The 24,619-nt window shown below is 34.9% G+C and overlaps 1 protein-coding gene across 2 annotated transcripts in view; it reads left to right on the top strand.

Annotated features, from left to right (window-relative positions):
* The window catches only part of SNX9 (sorting nexin 9), a 39,437-nt gene extending 15,306 nt beyond the window's left edge, over positions 1 to 24,131 (top strand). The window contains exons 3-18 of one of the 2 annotated variants that reach the window (XM_058168751.1): positions 991 to 1,065; positions 2,845 to 2,958; positions 7,916 to 8,069; positions 9,521 to 9,674; positions 10,909 to 10,993; positions 11,578 to 11,703; positions 11,862 to 11,979; positions 13,249 to 13,379; positions 13,823 to 13,926; positions 15,096 to 15,199; positions 15,690 to 15,767; positions 16,562 to 16,638; positions 17,375 to 17,464; positions 19,552 to 19,666; positions 19,894 to 19,985; positions 22,051 to 24,131. In XM_058168751.1, the coding sequence (XP_058024734.1) occupies positions 991 to 1,065; positions 2,845 to 2,958; positions 7,916 to 8,069; positions 9,521 to 9,674; positions 10,909 to 10,993; positions 11,578 to 11,703; positions 11,862 to 11,979; positions 13,249 to 13,379; positions 13,823 to 13,926; positions 15,096 to 15,199; positions 15,690 to 15,767; positions 16,562 to 16,638; positions 17,375 to 17,464; positions 19,552 to 19,666; positions 19,894 to 19,985; positions 22,051 to 22,098 (1,665 nt within the window). In that variant the 3' untranslated portion in view covers positions 22,099 to 24,131. Of the gene's footprint in view, positions 1 to 990; positions 1,066 to 2,844; positions 2,959 to 7,915; positions 8,070 to 9,517; positions 9,675 to 10,908; positions 10,994 to 11,577; positions 11,704 to 11,861; positions 11,980 to 13,248; positions 13,380 to 13,822; positions 13,927 to 15,095; positions 15,200 to 15,689; positions 15,768 to 16,561; positions 16,639 to 17,374; positions 17,465 to 19,551; positions 19,667 to 19,893; positions 19,986 to 22,050 lie in introns of both variants that reach the window. The other variant, XM_058168742.1, reaches the window with a different exon arrangement.
* Positions 24,132 to 24,619: the final 488 nt, after the last annotated feature.

The following is a 24,619-nucleotide window of genomic DNA, read 5'->3' as shown; positions in this document are numbered from 1 at the left end:
CTGCCAACACCGTCTGCGACCGATCAGAGAGATAGGAGGAGAACCACCGATAAACGGTGCCTCCCACTCCCAGTCCCTCCAACCGGTGCAGCAGGATACCATGGTCGATGGTATCAAAAGCCGCTGAGAGGTCTAATAGGACCAAGGCAGAGGAATAACCCCTATCCCTGGCCCTCCAGAGATCATCAACCAACGCGACCAAAGCCGTCTCCGTGCTGTATCCGGGCCGAAAGCCGGACTGGAACGGGTCTAGATAGACGGTTTCATCCAGGAACCGGGGTAATTGACATGCCACCACACTCTCTACAACCTTCGCCACAAAGCGAAGGTTGGAGACCGGACGATAATTTCCTAAAACAGCCGGGTCCAGGGAAGGCTTCTTGAGGAGGGGTCTCACTACCGCCTCTTTCAAGGCGGCAGGGACAACCCCTTCCAGCAAAGAAGCATTTATAATCCCCCAGAGCCAGCCTCGTGTCACCTCCTGTGTGGCCAGCACCAACCAGGAGGGGCACGGGTCCAGTAAACATGTGGTGGCATTCAACCTCCCCAGCAACCTGTCCATGTCCTCGGGAGCCACAGGATCAAATCCATCCCAAATAATAAATAAACTACAAGAATCGTCAGAGGTGTTATTGGTTATACTTTTTTCTTGTAATACTAATATTTTGGTCAGAATTAAGTATGCAAATATTGTTTGCCATGGATGTCGATGAAATTAGCCTATGAAAATAATCTGATTTTACTTCTCTGATGATTCTAAAAAAAGAAAAAGAAAAATACCATTATGCTTTTCAGGAAAGAAGAAACTAAATTTGGCTGTTGAAGATATAATAAATATGTAAAACACAAAGTTTTTATTTCTTATAATTATATTTATATTTATAAAATATAATTAAAATTATATTTTAATTTTATTTCTGAAAAACTGAATATATAATTTCTTATGTTTATAATTTAACTGCTCACATCATATTTTTAAAATTATTTTAGGATGTAGGTGGGGGCTGGCTGGAAGGCAAAAACAGCCAAGGAGACAGAGGACTGGTTCCTACAGATTATGTTGAGGTAAGATATTATAATAAAACAATATTTGTGTATATATACAATACAGCTGTAATATATAATACTTAAGTAGACTTATTGGCAGTATTACACACAGTATTTTATATGGTACAGAATTCAGTTACTTACACAAAACCAAATCACAAAGTGTTGATCCTTAAATGTCAGATCACAAACTGCTTCCTGAAGCAGAAGTTAAAAGTAATATACCTCTATAATTTATGGAGCACACACAAACTGGGTGAGTCCTATGTATTTAGTAGAATTCTTTTTTGCATATGAGTCTCAAGCTAGACTTTTGGTTAAAGAATCTATTTTAGATTTACTGACCAGGAAGCTTAAAAAATGTTAAGTTGGTTATGTGAGAGTTTCACATAGACATCTTATCTTTTATTTTTTCCAGCTAAATGGAATGATGAAAATAAGACATGTAAAGACAGGTGCAACTTTCTATCCATCAGCATGTTTAAGCTCCAAAACCTGATCAGAAAAGAATAACCAAATTTGGTATGGGTAGTAGAAACATTTGAAGTTAGGCTGGATCGAGTTAGAGAAAAAGACAATCCATAAAATTTCCCCCATTGCATCCATGTGGAAGAAGCAATTGGGAATGTTGCCAATTCCTCCATTTCAACTCCTCTGTCCTGGTCACATGACCCAGACAACAGCTATTTACATAGAAAAATCCAGATCTATGCTCTGTATGCATTTCCTGCTTTGTTATTTTTTTTTCTCAAGCCAACAGAATGTTGGAAAGAGATTAGCTAAAAGGGATCAGAAATCTGTCTATGAGCATATAATTCTCCAAAAATGGAATATAACAGACCAAATTTGGCATAGGGAAAAACTGGCAAAAGAAAGGTGGAGTGTCAAAAATGAGCCATATCAGGGCAGAGGTTACAGGGAACAAAATTCTCAGTATATTATAAGAGAGGTAGTTGTGCAGTGATTCAGATGACTTTTCCATTTTAAGTCACATGGCCCACAGTGCAATCTATATAGTTCATCCTGGGCTTTTCCAGTGAACATACACACACACAGATGCAACAGAAAAGGAAAGGAGAAATCGATACTCATATAGATAGATGCAGCACATTGCTTGGTTACACAGAAGCAAACACAGATGCCTTCTATGGGTTCTGCTGAATTAAAAACCAAACCAAAGCAGAAGCCATGCTTTGCAGTGGTGGTTTTTAAAAAAAATTTCTACCGGTTCTGTGGGTGTGGTTTTGTGGGCGTGGCATGGCTAGGTGGGTGTGGCAGGGGAAGGATACTGTAAAATCTCCATTCCCACCCCACTCCAGGGGAAGGATACTGTAAAATCTCCATTCCCACCCCACTCCAGGGGAAGGATACTGCAAAATCCCCATTTCTTCCCGATCAACTGGGACTTGGGAGGCAGAGAATAGATGGAGGCGGGGCCAGTCAGAATTTTTACTACCGGTTCTCCCAACTACTCAAAATTTCTGCTACCAGTTCTCCAGAACTGGTCAGAACCTGCTGAAACCCACCTCTGATACTTTGCATGTTTTCCAGCTTTGTACTGGTCTGTTCTTTCTTGCTGAATGCCTGTATGTATTCAGGTTGCACTCAGAACACATAAAATAAAGTGGTAATCATTTTTTAAAAACTTTGGTAAAGTTACTATATTAGGCACTTGTTCTAAATGGACAAGATATAGTCCTGAATTTTTGTGTTCCATGAAGTTCAAAATTAGATCCTCAGTAGAAATCATTGTCTTTGATTTTAGAAATGTTTTTTCAGCAATCTTCTGTTTTTCAGATTATACAAGAAAGCACTAGTGATGGAATTTTGGTAGCTGATCAAGCTTTTTTTGACTGCTTCTCCTCAAATGCTTCACAGACGAATTCGCAAGCCGTGAAAAACAATAGCCAAGTATGCATTTTAATAGTATTCTTGAGTGCTAGAAGTGCTATATATATATTTGATCTGTACTGCTAATACACCTCTTGTGTACAGCACCAAATCATGAAAAGAATTGATATTTTTGTCTTTCTTTTTTTAAATTTTACTATTTTTATGTGAATAGGGACCTAACAGTTGGGAAGCAAACTAATTTACTTTATTACTTTGGTTCCAGTGCATGTGATTGTAACTGGATGAACCTATAACTTTAGAACTATATGTTTCTTTGGCCACATTTTTACAATCTCCCTAGCATTCAACTAGTGTGCTGAAATAGAATAAACATTTTCTCATAATTTATAAGTAGGAAATAATTGAAGTCTTGAAATAGTCTTAAAACAGTTTTTGCAATGATTTAAAAATGCAACCTTACAAGACCATTATAAATTTGAATTTTAATCCCATAGAACAAAAAAAAAATCCAACATGCATGATAAAAAATTAAGTGTGCCTTCCCATAATATGAAGCATCTGCCTGTGTCTGATTTACACAGATAAGATAATTTTTCATGGACACTTGGAAATTTTATATTAGTTTTTATGTGCTTCTAAACATTAACGTTTTTTGCTAGTTCAGTTGCTAATTCAAAGCTAATGTATTTTATTATTGTGCTGGCTGAAGTTTCTGTGTCTTCTTTAAAATACAATCTCAGAATGATGCAATCAGTAGTAATTGTTTGATTGTACATTAGTGTATTTAATTAAATTTCCTCAGTAGAAGTTTAAAAGTGGCTTGCTAGGTTTTAGAAAGTGTTCTTAGCATTAAAAAGAAATACTGAATTATCTAATTGTGATATAGCTATGCTATATCTAAATTATGAAATTTTTTTTGGTCAGCCTACCGGGGTTAATATTTTAATTCTTTAATTCATTACTCACTAAAGTCCACAAATTTCTGTATATATGTGTAACCCCGTCCGCAATATCATGTACACGCCAAGATGTCCATAGAAGCATGGGTATCTGAAACATGTACATTTGTGAATTTTAAAGGGAGAATAGACCTATGGTGTGTGTATAAGGTTAAAGACCAGACTGCCTGTCATCTTGGCATAAAGAATATGTGAATTATAGTAAGTGAGAATTTTAGAATGTTGCAAAACCTCACATAAGCTTATCTAATAAGTCCCATCAGACAGAGGTATAATTCATTATTTCAAGAAAATATATTCACGGTATGTGCTTTTTTCCACATTATCTTCCAAGTGTTCTTTCTTTGATACTACCTTCTAGCTCTATTCCTTGTTTTGTTTGGCCTATTTCAAGGAATTGTTCATGAATTTGAGAAGTTATGTTGCATTAGAAAGAATTTAAGATGTGATGTACATAAATTTGTTTCTCTGGATCACTAATTTTTCCATGTTTCAATAGCCTTTCAAAGTTTCCAGATTTCTGTTCTTGCCTAGAAACATTTTAGTTTTAGGGACCAATAGAAACTCAGAAGTTTCTGAAGGTTCACTCAGTAGCAGCCAGAAAACTTTTAGGGTATTTGACCTGTCATTATAAAGCCAATCTTATCAGCTTTCCCATTTCCCTTTACTGCATATTGCAATGTAGATTTGGATCTGTACTGGTTTTATTTCACAATATTTAAATCTCTAGTCAGAGTCTCCTAGTCCATAGGTCGAGCTGAATGATTATTTTTCTTTTCAGTGAGTGATGTTCAAAGGTCTTAACAGTGAAAAGAAATACTGAGTTAGGTGCATATGGTGGAGGATTTCATTAATAATTGAAAAGTGTTTTTGAAACTTCCAAATTTCATTGCAGAAGATTAAACTATAATATACTTTTGTCTGTGAAAAGAGCCCATTTGCTTTTTTGTTTTTGTTTTGCATTTGGAAATACAAATCTCTTTGCTCTTGCAAATAACAAAAGTAAAAAAAAAGTAGTGATTAAATACAGCAGTACAATAATACAGAATAATGAAATCATTTGATAGGTCAAATTCCTTTGGGTTTTTGATTTTATAGCAAGCAAAAACTTAATCAGCAACCATTTTATTAGTACAGCTGGAGAAAAAGATTTGTTCAAATCACTGTACAGCCATGAAATTTTCTTAGCAATTTCCCATCACATAGGAAATAGGCTAGGTTTATTTGACGATTAAAAAAAGATGAAATATTAAAACGATTTCTTAAAAATCTTACAAATGTAGTGAAGAGAAGTTTCCTCTTATATTTAAAATTAAGAGCTACTTAAAGTGTGCCTACCGATATAGATGGAATAATTTTTTTATGTTACAATGCAAATCATTTTTGATATTGTCAAAGGAATATGAAGTTATAAAAATTACAAGTGAATGAAAAATCTCATTGGGTTTGTAGAAGTAATTCATAGTGATTTTCATTGTTGGGTGAATTTTTTAAAATCATATCCCTGTTACTAATCCCAGGTAAGTCTGACTGCAACTCATCAGTAAAATGTATTATTACAGATGTATGATCCCCTTTAATTATATGTATATGTAATTATAGTATTTCTCAGGTGATCCTTGAATTCTTCCACATTGTCTAACACATTTTCATTCCACAATACATTCTGATTCTTTTGTCAGTTCAACCAAGGAAGCTAATGCCTGAGATGCAGACCTAGCTGGATAATCCTTGGCCAGTCCCTCTCTCTGAATCCTAGGAAGGAAGCAGTAGCAAACCATGTCTGAAAATCTTGCCAGGAAAACTGCAGGGACTAGTCTAGACACTTAGTAGAAGTCAAGAGTGACTCAAAGGCATTCCCCCCCCCAAGGCATGATAGTCAGGAAAGTCAAGGACATGGAAAAGTCATACTTAATATGCATTGGAATGCTTAATTTAATTAATTTATGCTCCTGGATTTATTAATTATGAATTATTTGGGAGTTTTAAAAAGTTGAGAAATAGTTTTTATTATTCTTTTGATATTATCTTTATATAAAATTAAGCTGATTACAAATAAAACTGAAAGAGAGCATTCTTGCTTGGTGCTTGCTTTACATATAGAAAGCCTGATTTACAGTTCGAATTCTAGGTAGGTTTTTGATAGCAATGTCTAATGTTACATTATATATAGTTCTACCTTCTGATTGATTAATTTTTTTATTACTCCCTTACACATCATTGTTTGCTTCAAGTCTCTCAAACTGAAACAGACTACAGTCTAGTAAATTATATATAAATTGTGAAGTTTGGTTGGGAATAAAGAATGTATCTCCTTGCTGGTTCAATAAATGGTTTTTAAAATGTTTTAAAGGAGTATTCATTTTGTGTGCTAAAAACTTTTGACGTCCATGACATTTCTAGGTAATTTTCCCTACTGGTTCTGTGGGTATGGCTTTTTGGGCGTGGCTTGGTGGTCATGTGACCAGGTGGGCATGGCCAACTCAGTGTCACTCACATCAAGGGGTGCCTCACCTGGCCCCTCCCTTCCCAGCCATTCCTTGTCACACCCACCATCAACATATCTATAGTTCTGTAAAAACGTTGTTCATCTTTTTTCAACTTTATTAACTACATACTATATCTACATGGACCACTGAAAGGAGGAAATGGCTCACGTGCTTTGCCCAAGAGTGTGATAGGCAACAGGCTTTTAAGCGGCTGCCAGAAAGAAGGGGGGGCAATGTATTTTCCAAAGCACCAGAAGGCAAAACAAGAAGCAATGGATGGAAACTGAAGAAACAGAGAAGCAACCTAAAACTAAGAAGAAACTTCCTGACAGTGGGAACAATTAACCAGTGGAACTGTTTCACTAGAAAAAGCTTTCTTTTGCTCCAGAAGAAAATCAGAATAAAGAACTGGAAAAGCCTTCACAGGAAGAGGCTTTTTTGTTCTGCTGTGGAAGAAAAATAGAAGACAGAGAAATATTGTCTGGAAGAGGCTCTCTGCTTTTGCTCCAGAGAAAGCAAAAGGCAGTTTCTTTTGAGGCAGTTTCTCAATTCAGGCAAGGTGATTTGCAGCTTCACAACATTTTAAGGAGGTGATAATTGCTCTTGGCTGAACACCCAGACATCTCATTAAAGCTAGTATTCCTTTCCCTGCTTGCGGGAGGGGGTAGAAAAAAAAATCAAAATTTTCCCTATCCGGATGGCAGAACCGGTCCGAACCGGTAGCATTTCACCCCTGATTTTATTCCACCAAGCATAGACATTTGATAAGGATCAGATGAATTCCAATTTCTCTCCCTCCACTCACCAATGCATTGCAACATTATTGCCTTTCTGTACACTAAATGAATCCGGAAGCATCTAATCATCAGTTTCTTCTGAACTGAGAAGTTCTCATTTTCAAGTTTGGAATAAAACAGGATCTTACACCATGTTTTGAAGTTTGGTTAGAAACTGTTTAAATAAGCACTTTTTGATTTAACTACAGTATATCTGTGTTGCAGAGGCGAATAAAGATACTCTGTATACAATCAAAATATTCGTGTATGTTTCAGCTCAGTAACCTAATTTTCCATACCTGCTATCTTTCTCCTTTTTGATAATCAGAAAAATTCTAATTTCTAATGTTAAATTTATGATGTTTTTAAAAATATTGAACTGAACACTGGTATTGCTTGAGTTTGGTTACATCTTGAGAGAAATATTATAAACATCTTAATTGGGCAAGCATATTTTCAGAGTTTTTTAACATTAATTTTATACTAGTAAGTAAAATTTGCATGAATTAATCAATTAAATACATTTCTGTTATTACTAGAAATTTGCTTTTCTCCAAACAAAACAACATACTTGATTGAAATGCTAAGAGGAAGCAAAATTTCCAAATCTGATATTAATTTTTACCTTTGTTTCCTTCTAGAATATAATTTTGATAGTTCTTTGGAGGGAGGAAAGTACTTTAAAAAAACTATCATGTAGTTTTTAAAATTGGTTCTAAATACATTCACTTTATTTTTTTATTAATGCTATTTCCTTAGACTAATGGCTTCTTTATCTCCTTCGTCATAGGTTAGCAGTAACGCAAATGATCCCTGGTCAAGTTGGGAGAATACAACAACTGGTGATGCCTGGTCAACAAAACCTGAAGCTAGGCAGAAAAATAGTGCGTCAAACAATTGGGAGGCAGCAGCATTTGGTCATCCTCAAGCTTATCAAGGTCCAGGTCAGTAGAGACTGACTGTCATTGATAAGAATTTTTAGGAATGGTGATTGGACTCTTAACTTTGACTTTTGATGAAATGCATAATTTGAAGTTTTCTATTAGGGCAGAATGTATATATGATAATATTTCACATTCTATACTGTTTAAATCTATTACTTAAAATCAGTGATCCAGTAGATGGGCATGTCAGGGAAGATTGAACCATCTGGGAAAACAAAAATAATCTGAAGTTTATGTTTTAATGTATTTATTTTACTGAAAAGTATTGTTCCATCTGATTAAAGACAGAATCAAATTTGAGATAGGCCACCTGTGTTCCCCTCATCTTCAAAACTATTTAGTATAAATAGTAGAGCCTGAAGACGTGGCTCTGCTGATTGGCCTGGGGACCAAAAAGAGGAATACATCACTGAAGGTGTTTGCTAGACTAATTTGCTGATCCATCTCCCCCCTGTACTTCCTGCTCCCCTTCCCTTCTTTTTTTAATATTTCATATTATTGTACTTCCACTGTTTATTATTTCATACCTTACTATTGTTATTTTTACATTTTCTATCTCTTTTCTCCATTTTATTGTTGTAAGCCTCCCAGAGTAGCTCCACAAGACAGATGGGCAGCAAATAATACATAAAAAATAATCTTTGTTATACATCTAAATTCTTGTAAAACTACGGGTTTTTAATCCTCATTTCATTAAATTACAAAATACTGAGATGATAGTAGCTTTTTGTTTGACAGTTGAGCAGTCCTTTCTGTTTTCAACAACATGCCATTATGCTCTACATGACTGTTAGGGGAAGTTAAACTGGAAAATCCTAGTTAGTTATGTACACTCTTTTTAATAATTAGCTGTGTTGGAAGAAATATCCATCTGGGTTCAGTTCCAAGTGGGGACAAAGACACTGGAAACATGGAGGCTGCTTGGAAAGATGGTTTAATGGTGGTCAGGATCACATGGCTTGAGTTCCTGAACAGAAAAAGGGCTGAGATCCTGTGCGCTCCCTGGCTTTATGCTTTTTCTGAGCTTTGAACTTTCTGGGGCACAGGAAGAGTATCCTGATTGGTTGTCAAACTCCCAGGTGGTCTAGGGGTCTTAGCTAAGGTTGTCTCTCAAGCTTGCTTGAGCCTTGCCATGTGGTGAGTTTCTGTTGCTAGATGAGTCCTATTGTGTTGCAGATGATGATGGCCCATTGACAAAGGTGGGGAGAATGAGTTTCTACCTCTGACAAAGGTGGGGGGAAATGAGTGAGCTTAGCTGAGGCTTTAAAGGCCCATTGACAAAGGTGGGGGGGAGTCAGGAAGCTGCATTGTCTTTAAAACATGTTTCTCCATTTCTCATCCAGGGAAATATATTCTGCCTTTTAAATATTTTCTAAAATATTTCATTCTTCTAGGAGGGGGGTGGTACTAAATTCCTACAGCTGCTCACACAGTTCTTTGCTCTTTAGCAGCAGCGGCTGATGATGATGAATGGGATGAAGAGTGGGATGAGCCAAAATCAGCAGCTACCCCCTATCCTGGTTATAAAGAGGCAGAGCCCTCTGATCCAGCTGGGCTTCAACGTGGGAACAGCCGTGGAACTGCTATGAAATTGCCACTGAACAAGTAGGACTCACACTGTAATCAGAATAGAAATTAAAGAGATATGTTTGAATTCCTTTTTTACTAGTTCGAATGCTTTAGTCACAATCAGTAACTGACGCAACCTACAGATCTTACGAAATAAAAACACCTGTATTCTTCAATTGAAAGGCCTAGCTAAGTATTGTAACAGCATCTAGCTGATTATAAAAAACCAAGCAGGAGTAGGCTTAATTGGTATTTGGATAGGAAATATGAAATTCCTGGACTCTAAGCTAGACTAGAAAGTTTTTTTAAAATCCAGAAGGTACTGGCAGTCTAGTCTATTGACTAACTAAATGGCCCAATAAGATAACATGAATCAAATTTGACTCAAAGGAGATTTTATTTATTTTAGCTGAAGGGTTTAGAAAAATGAGAATGGTATTTTCTAACTTTTAATCATGTTTTATTCTGAAATAAAAGTGTAGAAAGATCTCTTTTTATATTAAAAACTTACTATGCCTGAACAATTATTCAGACAGAATTCTGGCTCACTGGTTGTATCATTTATTATTCTAATTTTCTGTTGATAATGCAATTAATTGTTTTAACAGGATAAGCCTAATCTCCATTTAATGAATTATATCACTAGTTGAGTCTAGCTGCTCTAAGGTTTTAATGTTTATCAATTTACATTCTGCTTGAATTGCTGAAATAACTGTAGGAGGCTTTATATCCTGACTGTCAATAGCTTTCTCTGTCTAGTTTCCAAACATTGTGCTAAGAACTGCTTTTTCATCACCGGAAATCAATATTCAATGGATTCATGTGTGGCTAAATGTATATGTGGTCTGATTAGAAAGTAAGATGAAAATCCTGCTATAGACAAATCTTTTTTCATGTGTTGGGACTAGAGATGGGAATTGGATTGGAACAGAGTTTGATTTATATGAAAATATAGCTGGGTTCCCAAGTGACAGAAGAGAATTTAAGAGCCCAATGGATGGTATTTTGGTGGCAGTTGGTGCTAACTGCTGCTATCCACAGTTTGTTCTAATTGGAAGAATTCAGCCAATCACAGCTGGCTTAATAGTGTATGTAGAGATAGACACTTCAGATGCAGTTGTTAATTACGTTGAGACTAGATCATTTTTGGCTCAAGTATTTTATTAAGGCCATTTATCACAGCTAAGTGCCTATAAATCATGGCTGGCATTTCTGAATACAGCAAAAACCCTATGAAAGAAGACTTTAGTCATTTTATTTCTCTGATTAGATTTCCTGGATTTGCAAAGCCCGGAGTGGAACAATATCTGCTGGCAAAGCAGCTAGTGAAACCCAAAGAGAAAATTCCTATAATTGTAAGTTAATACCAATCTATCTAAAATTTTAATCACTGCATGAATCATTAAATTCTTTAAAAATACGAACCACAACTAAATCAAAGTAGTAAATAGTTAGGGCAGCATATGGGACAGTGAAACCTCAATTGTTTATTTCTGAAAATATGGAAGCTTATAATTCATTAATTCAATATTGAACATGGCCTGAAGTTCTTCATTAACAACTTATAGCATAATTGAAGCCTTTTAATTTTAATTTTAAGTTTTAGGAGATTTTTTCTTGAAATCAACTCTCATGCTGTCCAGTCAAAAGCATATTGCATAGTTACTTTGATTATTTTGAGTTCTAAGTAATGAATAAGGAATCCTTGAGAAATATTTATTCATGTTGCATTGTCTACCTGCTCCAAATCAGTATTGATTGTTATATATAATAGTACACCCTACTAAGTTACAGAAAAGTTATTGAAGTTTTATATTTACAAGAGCTAATTGCTTTTAGATAAAACTTGTAAATCTTAATAGATGTTGGTGGCTATATATAAAAGGTATGATACCATATAGCATTCTAAGAATTGATATATAACTTTGTTATCCTATAGATTGGAGATTATGGTCCAATGTGGGTTTATCCTACTTCTACATTTGACTGTATTGTGGCTGATCCAAAAAAAGGTTCTAAAATGTATGGTTTGAAGAGCTACATTGAATATCAGCTTACATGTACAGTAAGTGTGTACCAGGAGTCTTTTATTATAGAATATCTCAGTGTTCCAGTTTATAATAATATTCAACCCCAAACTTTAATACTATTGATGATATAATCTTTGTAATTATTACAGCTTTGCAGAATTCATATAGTAGAAGTTTTTTGTCTGCTTTACAGAACACCAACCGATCTGTCAACCACAGATATAAACATTTTGACTGGTTATATGAGCGCCTCTTAATTAAGTTTGGATCAGCCATTCCAATTCCATCTCTTCCAGATAAACAGGTTACAGGTAATTTTATCAAAATCACATGTTTGGCTAATGGTTTGTAATTTATTTTTCAAAAATAGAGAAACGGTGACTAAATTTATTGAGAGAGCTTTCAAATGATATCACATTAAAATCCAGAAAAATAGAGAAAAAATTTCATAAAATTGTGTGTATAACTGCTGGTAAAACTATTGTAATTATTTTGCCCAGTTTTATATTTCCTGAAAATATGTAGTTATTTTGTTTTTTACAGCATTCTGATAATGTCTTTTCATAGAATTTTTAATATGCTACATTGGACTATTAATGTCATAGTCCAAGATAACACACTCAAAAAAAATTCATTTCACAGAGGCAGCCAGCCACTTCGGTGTTCCATGGCTAACACGTGCCATACGCTAAAAAAAAAAGCACCATAATTTTATATGGCATAAATTATAATTTTATAACTTGGTCTGCTGTTATAAAAATATAAGGAAAACAAATTAAGACAAAAATTATAAAACCATTTCAATCATTTATTGGAATTATAAACTTTTCTAGGATGAGGAGGGCCACAATTTTTGCTTTAATTAATTGGCATTTTTCTCCAGTTATCTTTCCTTGCTTTATCGTGATAATCTTTTAAACAGATATATTTAAAACAGCCAATAACAGATCCAATGCAACAATTTGTACTGTTTGTACTGTTCAAATTGTAAAAGAAAACTCAGCATGGACAAACATACATTTCCATAATGCTAAGGAAATTGAAAACAGAAAAATGTATTTGTTTCCTGTAGCATTGTCTAAAGATACCCTTGGCTACCTGTTCTACCATTTAAAACGGATGTACCAATAGTTATATTCCTAAAGGAGGAGATTTAATTTCAAAAATCTGCTGATTAGACAATATCAGAGAAAGGCAACATTTTTGAAAGGAAATCAAAAGGGAGCTGGTGAGCTGAGATGGTGAGACAGCTTAGAAGATGGATGGGCTGATTCTGTGACCCATATTTGGCTACATTTCACATAAATCTTTTACTTTTTACCACTTCAACATTCTTAAGGGAAAACTAAATATTCTATGTCAGCAGTCTTTTGCCTTAAGCTGAAAATACTTGCCATAAAAAATTTAAAACATTATACAAAATATATAAATTGAGTATTTTCAGCTTGAGGGGGGGGTGGGAAGAGTTAGACATTAGGTGAATTCATGAACTGTGTATATTTTCTCAAACTAGTGAACATATTTAGTGATTTATCTCAAAAAATAGCATCATGATAGTAAGAGTCCTGTTTTGGCTGCAGGACGTTTTGAAGAAGAATTCATCAAAATGCGGATGGAGAGGTTACAAGCTTGGTTAACCAGGATGTGCCGTCACCCAGTTATTTCAGAAAGTGACGTTTTTCAACAATTTCTTAGTTTCCGTGATGAAAAGGTAACATGTTTACTTAAAAGAATTAGGGAATGGATTGGTGGATAAATCTTAATTTTAAAAATGTAATAGGGAATATTTCTTGTACAAAACGTTTGCCATGAACTCTAATGACTTCTAAGCTGTGCTTTATTTACATTGTAGTTTAGGAAAGTAATAAAATAGTGAAACTTGATAGCAAGTCATGATCCACAAACTCTTTCAAGTGTATCTGCAGAGATTTCAGAGCTCTTCTCTTTCTAATAGCTGCCTCCTAAGCTTCATTAAACCATTTTCTGTAGTTCTTTAGTATACCGTAGATTGTATGGCTCTCATTATCATGGAGTTAGGTATGCTTGATCTGCATATCAGCTGTGAAAGAACCAGAACTTTCGGATTTCCTTCCCTCATCAACACCATGGTGAATACTAGACAGTGCATCCTCATACAATCATTCTTATATTTAGGAATGGAAAACAGGTAAAAGGAAGGCAGAAAAAGATGAGATTGTTGGTGTCATGGTGTTTTCTACTATGGAACCGGAAGCTCCTGATCTGGATATGATAGAAATGTAAGTTACTGGATTCCCCATCCCTATTATAATAGAACAAAAGTGATGAAAAAGAAGTACCAAAATAAAACAAATGTATCTTTAATTTTACTAGAATAAATATTTTCACTGTAGCCAAAACCTTTTGCTATTCCTTGTGAGGCTCATTACTAGCAAGTAATCCTTTCAAGGCTTAACCAAATGTCATATTATTGATGTTTATTATTTTCAATATTGAAAGCAATTTTTGGACTATTGCCAAAGGCATAAACAGATCTCTATGGGCCACAAGGCACTCCTATCAGTTGGGGTCCCCAGTGATGAAAGAGGTCAGGCCCAGTTGGCAGCAATGAAGCATAGATGTGAGAAAGGGAAAAGGAGAATTGCAGTTGCTTTTTTTCTACAGCAATTACAGGCCTGAGAACCCAATGAGTGTTTCCCACTTCCTCAGTCACTCAAACTATCAACTTCCCTCCTGCTTGACCTCAGACAATGAGACTCCCTCTCCTCATCTTTGGCCGCCTGAAAGCCTTTTTTTCTTAGGTCTAACATAGCTAGTCTGTGGAAAAACATATTTGGTCTTAAATGTAATTAAAGTTTATAGCAGTCAGTCATAGTTAATGATTTTGGTTTACATGCTTGCTATTCCCAGTCTCCTTTATGGTGAACTCTCTCTGCCTTCATAATTAAATATTTTCTAGCATTAATTTTAAAAATGGATAATGGTGATGAGAGTATGTAGAATTTTCAGTTTGCACCAGTAAGCCTGGCATGACGATGTTGTACACAACTATAAAGCAAATAAAGTGAATTTTTCATGGAATAAAATGGAATAGTGAAGAGAGCATGCATTTTTCTCACCCATTTCTGAACTTTTGTCCATGCTGAATAATGGCAGCATTGTGATTGCACTGGGCCAAAGATGCTAAAGAATGTTCTTTCTGAGCATGTTTCTTCTCCAAGGAGAAATTTTTAATGATTTGAAATGGATTCTTAATGCCAGTAAACAAATTTATTTATATATAATAACTTGATTGTATATAATTAAAATTCATCCAGAATTTAAAACTATTTTCAGTACACAATTACTTGGGAAAAGAAGAGAGTGAGTGTAAATATATAGCCTGCTAGACTACAGAGAAATTAAAAGTTCTCCCCTGTATGACTGTTATTTTATTATTATTACATAGTGAACAGAAGTGTGATGCAGTTGGCAGGTTTACTAAATCCATGGATGATGGAGTTAAGGAGTTGCTAACAGTAGGCCATGAACACTGGAAACGTTGTACAGGACGTAAGTTTAATGATTTAATTTTCATTAAATGTAAATGTATGCTGCACATGTAAACTTTAGAACTATCAATGCAATAATCATACATCAAATATAATGGCTTTACAAAACATATTCACAAATATTTGCCATATTAACACTTAAAAACTCTAATTTTAGTAAGCTTTGGTAGAAAAGCTGATATTTTTGTTTGTTTATTGAAACTACCATATTATCTGGAATTCAAAAGATACAATTAGAATATATTTTGATCCACATTATATTTTCTTGTCTTGGGTAGCCAAAATTAAGCATTACAAACCTGGTACCAAGAGATACAGAGAAAACAAGATATGGGAAATGAAATAAAAAGGCAGAAGGGAGTGAATGCAGCAAGATTTAAGATTAATTGTCTTTGCCCCAATGGGATGTCCAGAAAGTATCTTGTATCTATATTATTTACTGAAGATGTTTGCCATTATTCAAATACATTGTAGATGTATTTTTCTTACAGCATTACCCAAGGAATATCAGAAAATAGGAAAAGCTTTACAGGGTTTGGCACTGGTTTTCAGTACTAGTGGTTATCAAGGTACTTTTCAATTATATTTTATTTTATTTTTTTCAAAACAGCATTGACCTGTTTCCATTTGAGGCATCACAAAAAATAGTTTGGGTCTTCTTTTTGTAATTAAATTAGCATGATTCTATATGTAGGAATCAGGTACAGGTTCAGAAATGTGTGTTAAGCTAATTACTGCTACCAATATATTCTAATTCAATAATTTAGATATTTCATTTTATGTTTGTGATTTCTACTTATCATAATAAATGCTATAATAATCCATGAATAAAAATGAATCAGATCACAGCAAAATAAATTATTCAGTAATTTCCATATTTTTGGATTTTGGTGCTAATAAACTTGTTCAATAATAAAGGATTGTAGTACTTGTAATCTTTAAGAGGCTATTTATTGCTTATTCCTGAATTACATGTGCTATTAAAAATGTGGCTCTTTTATCTCTATATTTAAAGGGTCCAATGAGAAAAAAAAATTAAAACTACATTCTGGTGTCACTTTATTTTTGATTAATTTTGCTAATCTGACAATTACAGAAATTATGGAAAACAAATATTTTCCTCACTGCCCGCATGTTTTATATCTTGACATTTCAACCAACTTATAAGTAGAAGTTTCTATTAAATATTGACATAAGTTAATGAATATTTATTCACACAATTTATTGAGCATGGTAATAGAAAATTATCCATGAGCAAATATATCTTAAACTCTGTTTTTAAAATTAAATATTGTTACTCAGGATAACAGTTGTAGACTGTATAAAAAAAACCCTTGCTAAAATATGTCATTACTGTTTTTAGGAGAGTCTGACCTCAATGAAGCAATAACTGAAGCAGGAAAAACATATGAAGAAATAGCCAGTCTTGTGGCAGAGCAGGTATATTCTGTCTTCTTATAATGGGAAAACTTTCTCTGTACACATAGGGTAGTGTGCATACATGCACATGTCTTCAATCCCTCCCTCCCTTTAATTTTTGGACTCTTGTCAATTGCCTGGACTAGTCCCTGCAGTTTTCTGTTTGCCATTGCTCCTTCCTAGGCTGAAAGTGATGGCTTTGTGCCTAAGGCAGGACTAGAATTCAAGTCTCCCACTTTCTAATCTGATGCTATAACCAGTACACCAAACTAGCTCCTGCATAGGTTAGCATTATGTAAATTATTATGACTGTCTTTTCTGTTTATATTTTTTTTACTCTGTTGATTACCTTACTTTTTTCAAGTGACATAACAGGCAATGGCTATCATGTTAGCAAAACATTTAAAATATAATATGGAAATATTTTAACTTAAAAAAAAACAACCAAGTTTCATTTTGGTTTTTTTATAAATAACCTTTTATGTAGTACTTTCCAGATAAAGTAGACTTAAATTACTAGAATTAAGAAGGGTTGATTTAAACATCTGGAGAAAATATATTTGAGAAAGATTGCAAATTATTTTTAAAAGAATACTATAATATGGAACTCTCCAATGCTTTACACAATTATTTATGCATATTTTTGCATCTGGGTTCTCCTTAAAAGTATTTTCTCTATGTTCTGTCATTTTACTTTAGCTATGGACTTATTATGACATGGTATTATAGAAATACTAACTATTCCTTTCTTTATTAGCCAAAGAAGGATCTTCATTTTCTGATGGAGACCAATCATGAATACAAAGGATTTCTTGGTTGCTTTCCAGATATAATAGGTGCCCATAAGGTGAGAGACAATGCAGTATGGGTTTTCTAAAGAGTGAATGCTAGTTATTTTAGTATCAGTAGAAGTTTTAAAGACACTCGGTATGAAACCATTGAGTTGAAAATCAGTTTATCAGAAATATTTTATTAGAATTGATTTGTACCGATATTTTTAATGTCACCGGTACTGAAAATCCTATATTTTCTCTTCATTTCTTTTACAAGAAATGGAAACTGGTTGTATTAAACCCATTAAAAAAAACCTTGATCAAATATCAGTATAGAGAGTAATCATCAAATTACAGCATAGGCTACTTTAGTTAATTTTTATGATATGTAATCCATTTTTTAACTGCACTGGAATGCCCTAGGATGATTGTCATGTTCTTTCTTAGGATGGATTCATACATTTCAGAATGATAAAAAGTAACAAAATCATATTATGGCTTTTCATATAACCTGGTAATGAAACAAATACCTAGATGGTCACTTACCAATACCTGAAAAGCCTGTTTAGGCTCCTCCCCCTTTTAGAAAGAAACATTGTTTCTTGACCAAATTGATCTCATTTTAGTTATTTACTAAGAAAGAACCAGAGCAGTTGATATAAAACCTAGCTGGAAACTTTAAGATAGGTTGGATGGATAATAGATGTGACCAGGGGTGAAATCTAAAAATTTTCCCTACCGGTCTGTCGGCGTGGCTTAATTGGTGGGCGTGGCTTGGTGGTCAGATGGCTGGGTAGGCGTGGCCAATAACAATAATAATAAAACTAATAAAGTATAAAAAACAATAAGAGGTACCAAAAATCAACTTTCACACTTTACACACACACAACACAACACAACAGACCCACACACAATGTAAAAGCAGCTGCACTTCAGACAGCCACAAAAAGCTCAAAAACCAACTTTCATACTTTACACACACACAACACACACACACACACACACACACACACACACAAAATACCACATACAGCTTTCTGAGATTTTGTGTGTTTGTGTAGTTAGAGTGAAACATTACAGAAACACACCAAATCTCAGAAAGCTGCACAAATATTTTATTTTATTATTTTATTTTATTTTATTGTGGACTTCAATTCCCAGAGTTCTTCAGCCGGAAAAGCCAGACAGCATTAATCACTCAGTGATGAAATAGATTAGCTAAGTTTAGATTAGTTCTGTCTGGTGCTGAAAGCGAAACTGGGGCTTTCTGGCTAGGAAAAAAGTCATGAGGTCAATCAGTAATCAGGTAAGTGTCTTAGACTCTTTTAAAAAGAGTTTTTCTACATGTTTTCTACAGAAAACATGTTTTTTAAGGTTCTGCTGATGAGGAACTCAGGTGAGATCCCCAGAGTAGCCTTTAATTTTTTTTTTTAAGTTTAAAGGCTCTGCCGATCTCAGCTGAGGGGCGGGATCCTCAAAGGCTTTTTTTTTACTTTTAAAGGCATGTTTCGGCTGAAGCAAAACCTTCTTTTAAAAGTAAAAAAAAAAAACCTCTGCTGATGGTGGGGCTCGGCGGGGGGTGGGCAGGGATTTTTGCTACCAGTCCTCCGAACTAGCAGCTGCCATCGCTACCAGATTGCGCGAGCCGGTCCGAACCGGGAGTATTTCATCCCTGGATGTGACATATGTCACACATGCATAGATATGTATAGTAAGTATAGTATGTTTGTTTTCATTTATGGTTGCCTGCCCCATGACATTTGACAATATTCTGTGTCATTATTGGTCAAGCTTAAACCATTTATTTATTTATTTATTTTATTGATTTCGATTTTTATACCGCCCTTCTCCCAAAGGACTCAGGGCGGTGTACAGCCAAGTAAAAATACTATATAAACATTAAAAGAGATTAAAAAACATATTATAATGTGGCCAAAATATTAAAACAATTTAAAATCTTAAAATATAAATAACCCCAATAAAATTTCAATCCAGTCCCGCTTGAATAAATAGGTGCGTTTTCAGCTCACGGCGAAAAGTCTTCTGTGACTGCATGTTTTGCAGGTTGAATGTTTTTGAAACTATTCAGGAACTGAATGATGTTATTGTAGCATTTGAAAAAAACTTTCAATGATGTCTCGTGGTATATTTTTCTTAACAGGGAGCAATAGAAAAAGTGAAGGAAAGTGATAAATTGATTGCTACCAGCAAAATTACCCCACAAGATAAACAGAACATGGTGACACGTGCAAGCGCCATGTCTTATGCATTACAAGGTAAAGTTTCAGCCCAGCTAGCAACATCATGGCAAAGTCTTCTATGATTCTGGGAGTCTGAACAATTAAAAATTAAGCACAATATAGGCCATGGCCAAAAAAAAAAGGAATACTCGACCTTGCGCTAAAGTATCTTTTGATTAAATGCCTAAATAATGAATAATTTTTTTAAAATCAGAATATAAAAATGTAACTTGGTTTTCATTTTCATACTGTTTCATTTACAGCGGAGATGAATCATTTCCATAGTAATCGAATTTATGATTACAATACTGTGATGCGTCTATACCTGGAACAGCAAGCACAATTCTATGAAACAGTAAGCTACACTGAGTATAATGCCTTTTTTTTATGTCTGTCAGCTATACAATTACTTGTTCTTCTAAACCAGAGGTTCCCAATCTTTTTTGGTTTGCGGCTCCCATAACACTTCGGATTTTTTCCGCGGCTCCCTTAATAGGTACATCCAATTTTTTTTTTAATTTTTGTCTTTTTAAGGATTTGGAAATCTACTTTTTAGATCGTTAAGGTTAGGTTAATTGAAAAATAAATTAAATACGAGCTTTAAATTCACAATTTAAAGAAGGTCTGCCCGTCTGGATTTGCTGATGGACGCGCCGTCTCCTTTGATAAGAGCAACCTCTGCAAAACTTTCCCAGAAATGAAAGTCCCTGCTTCGGTCTCGGAGTTTGACCTCTCACGATCCCCTTGTTCCCTCAAATCTCCGCCTTGTAAAAGAGGTGACTGTTCTCGCCTCCAGCCTGACTCACCTGGGAGGAACCAACAAAATAGTTTTACTATTTTCTGCGCAACCCCTCTTTCCCGATGCCATCGAGCGTGATGGCCGCAGCCATGTTGAACAGCGTGTCAGGGCAGGCGCTGGATTCAAACGGGCGGGCGAAGCCGGCGCTCGCGCTTCTCCTTTAGTCCGTCGTCTGGGCAGGCGCTGTGATTCAAACGGGCAGGCGGCCGGCGCCGCGCTTCCCCTTTACTCCGCCGCGTGGGCAGGCGCTGTGATTCAAACGGGCGGGCGAAGCCGGCGCTCGCGCTTCTCCTTTAGTCCGTCGTCTGGGCAGGCGCTGTGATTCAAACGGGCAGGCGAAGCCGGCGCTCGCGCTTCTCCTTTAGTCCGTCGGCGGCGGCTGCCGTCTTCCTACCTGCTGTGGCCTGCCCCGCGGAGGGTGTGAGTGCGGCTGCGCAAAGGTCCCTTGGCTTTTAGAGTTATCCCAAGTTGCGGTGTACGAGTCCCGGTCGCTGCGGCCGTGTCCGGCTTTGTGCATCTGGGATCTCGCAACACCACATATGGAGCAGACGCTGCTTCTTCGCGGCTCCCTTATGACGATAGCGCGGCTCCCTGGGGAGCCGCGGCTCACACTTTGGGAATCACTGTTCTAAACTCTTTGTGCTCAAATATTATTTTGAACGCTTGAAATATTTAAATAGAAAGTTAAGTGAATATTTATGGCTTTATCTATTGTTTCATAAATCACTTGTGAAAATCTTCACTTTAAAAATGTAGATTTGTAATGATTTCCCTTCTTCCCCTTAGAAAATGCTACTTGGCACTGATAATCTTTCCTGCATTGCACATTTTGCATGAGACTTTTGCAGCTGGCACTTTCTTTTTGGCTAGGATGCACACTGAATTAAACTTGGCAACTCATTAGCAATTCTTTCATTCATTTCAGAGAAAGGGGAATGATTAAGAGACATGCAGTTATTCTACTTAATTCTCTGTAATTTCACCACCTCCTCTGCCACAGTTGCCTTGGAAAATGAAGATACTATTTTTATATTTGTCTAATATTCCCATATTTCCTCCTGAACCTCATACCAAGGAGGCAGAGGAAATTTAGTTTAAATTGCATTTAACTCCTGTCCAGAAGCTACTGCCCATTGTACCTGAATATATTAATATATAAAATATAAAGAGACCTGAATAATATTGGTAGCTGGAGATTAATATTTCTATCTGTTCATTGTTGTTAACAATCAGCTTTTTAATCACCTGTTTGCAATGAATTGCCATTTTAGTCAGATCTATTGTCTTTTTTCATCTTTGAAATAAATTAGACAAATTTTGTTTGCAAGCTGGTTTTGAAGAACATAGTGAAATTTACCCATGTTTTAATTATTATTTTTTTGTAAAACAAAGCACATGTCATAGATTTTAGTGTCACAGTCATTAAGCGTGCTAAAGTGTGCTTCTGAATAATTACATTTTTTAAATGATTGTTTGGACTTATTTGTTTCTCATGTCTATTTTATGCCACAGGAACAAATTATTTAACATTCTTTCTTCCATGATCTTTAAAAACAGGTTGATGGTGGGGGAATTCTGAGAACATTCCAGGGCCCTAACTTTTACACTCTATGTATTTCAGATTGCACAGAAACTGAGGCAGGCTCTCAGTCGCTTTCCTATGATGTAGCTGAAGGCAGATGAAGAACAATAGCTCCAAAGTGCTTTTTTGATTATTGATGGGGGAAGTGCAAATAAAGAAGTGGAAGACTTTGCCATCCAAAAAGCCTTTTTTTAAAAGATAATTAATTTTTAGAAATGAACCTTTAAAAAAAGAAGAAAAAATCTTCACGTGTTTACTTTGTTAGCCATAATGCCCTGGATATTTATGATTATTTTTTCATGCTTTTCTTTCCTAGCTGTTATTGAAATGAAGCTGGAAAGTATTGTATTCAATGAGACTAAATTGCCAAATGGTTTGTTTGCCAGATACCAAAAAAAAAGATATATCCGGGGTAGATAAACATGGATATCTGGATGGTTTGTTTTGTTTTGTTTTGTTTTTAGTTTAGCTACCCTGCCCATATTAGGTAAGAGTTTAGCATCTTAAACTCTTCAAAAGCAAAATGTGATCAGATCTTAAAAGGGTTAAGAAAAACAATATAGGATCTGTAGATACATAATTGTTAAAAGTTCTTTCTAGCTTTCAGATAAGTTCTGTGGAAAGGAAATATTCGTCCCATTTCTACTATAGCCATGACATCAATTTTCTGTAATATATATAAATATATATTTATATGGATTACTTCTTCTTAAGGGCTGTTCTTGTACCTCAGATGCCTTCTAAGGCTGCGTTATTTTCCTTTCTGGGTTTATATACAGTAAATACAGACATTCTGAATACGGAAAAACTGTTCCATCCAGTGGTCCAAGCCATACACACTTCTTAACAAATTATCACTTTATGTATTAGGGTTTCCCCCCTTTTATATCCCTATATTTAGTGGCACAAACACCGAATCACAACCAATATGATAGGAAATTTTCTAAGCTCATTGCTGTATATTGGGTCCTTCTGTTATAACATGATGAGATCTTAAGTGTTTCATCGGAAAAATTTAATCATTCAGATTTAAAACATAGGTTAGGATTAACAGAACAACAGCTACTTAAGAATGGACTCTGCTTGCAACGTTAATTTCAATTCATAAGTATCAATTTATATATAGGTTATGCATCACACAGACCTGAACTGTAGAAAGCTGATTGAAAAGATATATTCATAAACAAGTCATTGAGCTAAATGCAACTTTCTATTTAATTTTGATTGGGAAGTAAAGAACTTTGCTTTCTTATTATCAAGCAAGTGCTACATGCATTCTGAAAGTTTAATTGACTTAATATGGCATTGTCATTCTGTTTCAGTAACTATGAGATCAATAAAGTATTTGAGCCTGCCAAGTTAATAGGCCTATCAAACCAAACCACATCAAATTAGAATGTAATCTTGACTCAAATGCTGTTCTTTGTTATGTTTTCAGTGACACTTTTTTCCACAACTTGTTTTATTTTTAATTTAGTTGCCTTCTGAAATTCTATAAAATGTTCTATATTAGCCACTGAAATAAATGTACAAATTGTAAAGAATGTGTATAAATGTTTTACACCAAATGTAATAAGATCTCATCTTGCATATAGAAACAATTTATAAGTTAACTGCAAAGCATATAGTGAACTTACGGCACTTTTTTCACTGCACCATTTTTTTCAGCATTTGTATCAATCTTTGTAACTGGTTCTCGTAATTATTTTTTATGAATCTGGGTTAATCCTGATGACAGAGGTTGCAGATTTAACATTTTTTAAACAGGCAAACTGGGCACAAAAGAGCACAAACAATTGTTTTATTGTGAAAACTATTTGGAATTGGCAGGTCTGTAAGCTTTCTAGCAAATGAAGTCTTGAAATTCATAATAAATATTTATACAGATGAAATGCTCTGCTTTTTTTCCCTGTGAGTAATTTACAACTCAATATAAAATCTACTATCTGCAAAAAGTTTTGTCTATATTCAGAATTTATTCATTTTTCATATTAAGGAATGTTCCTTCCAGAAAAATACAGAATAATGGTGTGTTTGATATGCTATATTTTTTGCAAGTAACTAGCAGAGATTTGTCAAGGATTGAGTATTTTCACCTCAAAATAAAAAGCTAAATATAACTTATTTACATGTCATTTATAGTAAATATAATAAATGTCTGCTGTTAAATATGAAATGTCTTTATATAAGTTATGTAGACTCTAGGAGGAAGGGAAAACAAAACTGAGAAATTTCCCAAGATAACTCAGGTAATGACATACAGTATCAATCACAGTAAGTGTATTTTTCTCTTATTTTCCTTTTGGAATTTGATTTAGAACAGTAATTTTTCATTTCTAAATTCCTCTAATTATTCCACCAAAGTACCTACAGTCCCCCAAATACCAAATATACTTTTCCCCCAGCAGAAAATTAGGTGTATTGCATTCTCTTGTGATACATTAAAGTTATAATAATGCCATTGACGGTTTTCACTCCTATTCTATCTACTTGCCCTCCACAGGACTGGCAGGAAAGGCATGCTTGTAAAATATTTCCATCTGACAGGACCTAAGAGGTGGACCTTTTCTGCCATGGCAACCACTCTCTGGAACACCATCCTTTCTGA

This window comes from Ahaetulla prasina, chromosome 1 (genome assembly GCF_028640845.1).
Source record: "Ahaetulla prasina isolate Xishuangbanna chromosome 1, ASM2864084v1, whole genome shotgun sequence".
Taxonomy (NCBI): Eukaryota; Metazoa; Chordata; class Lepidosauria; order Squamata; family Colubridae; genus Ahaetulla; species Ahaetulla prasina.
Note: the sequence above shows the minus strand (reverse complement) of the source record. Positions and strands in the feature narration are given on the sequence as shown.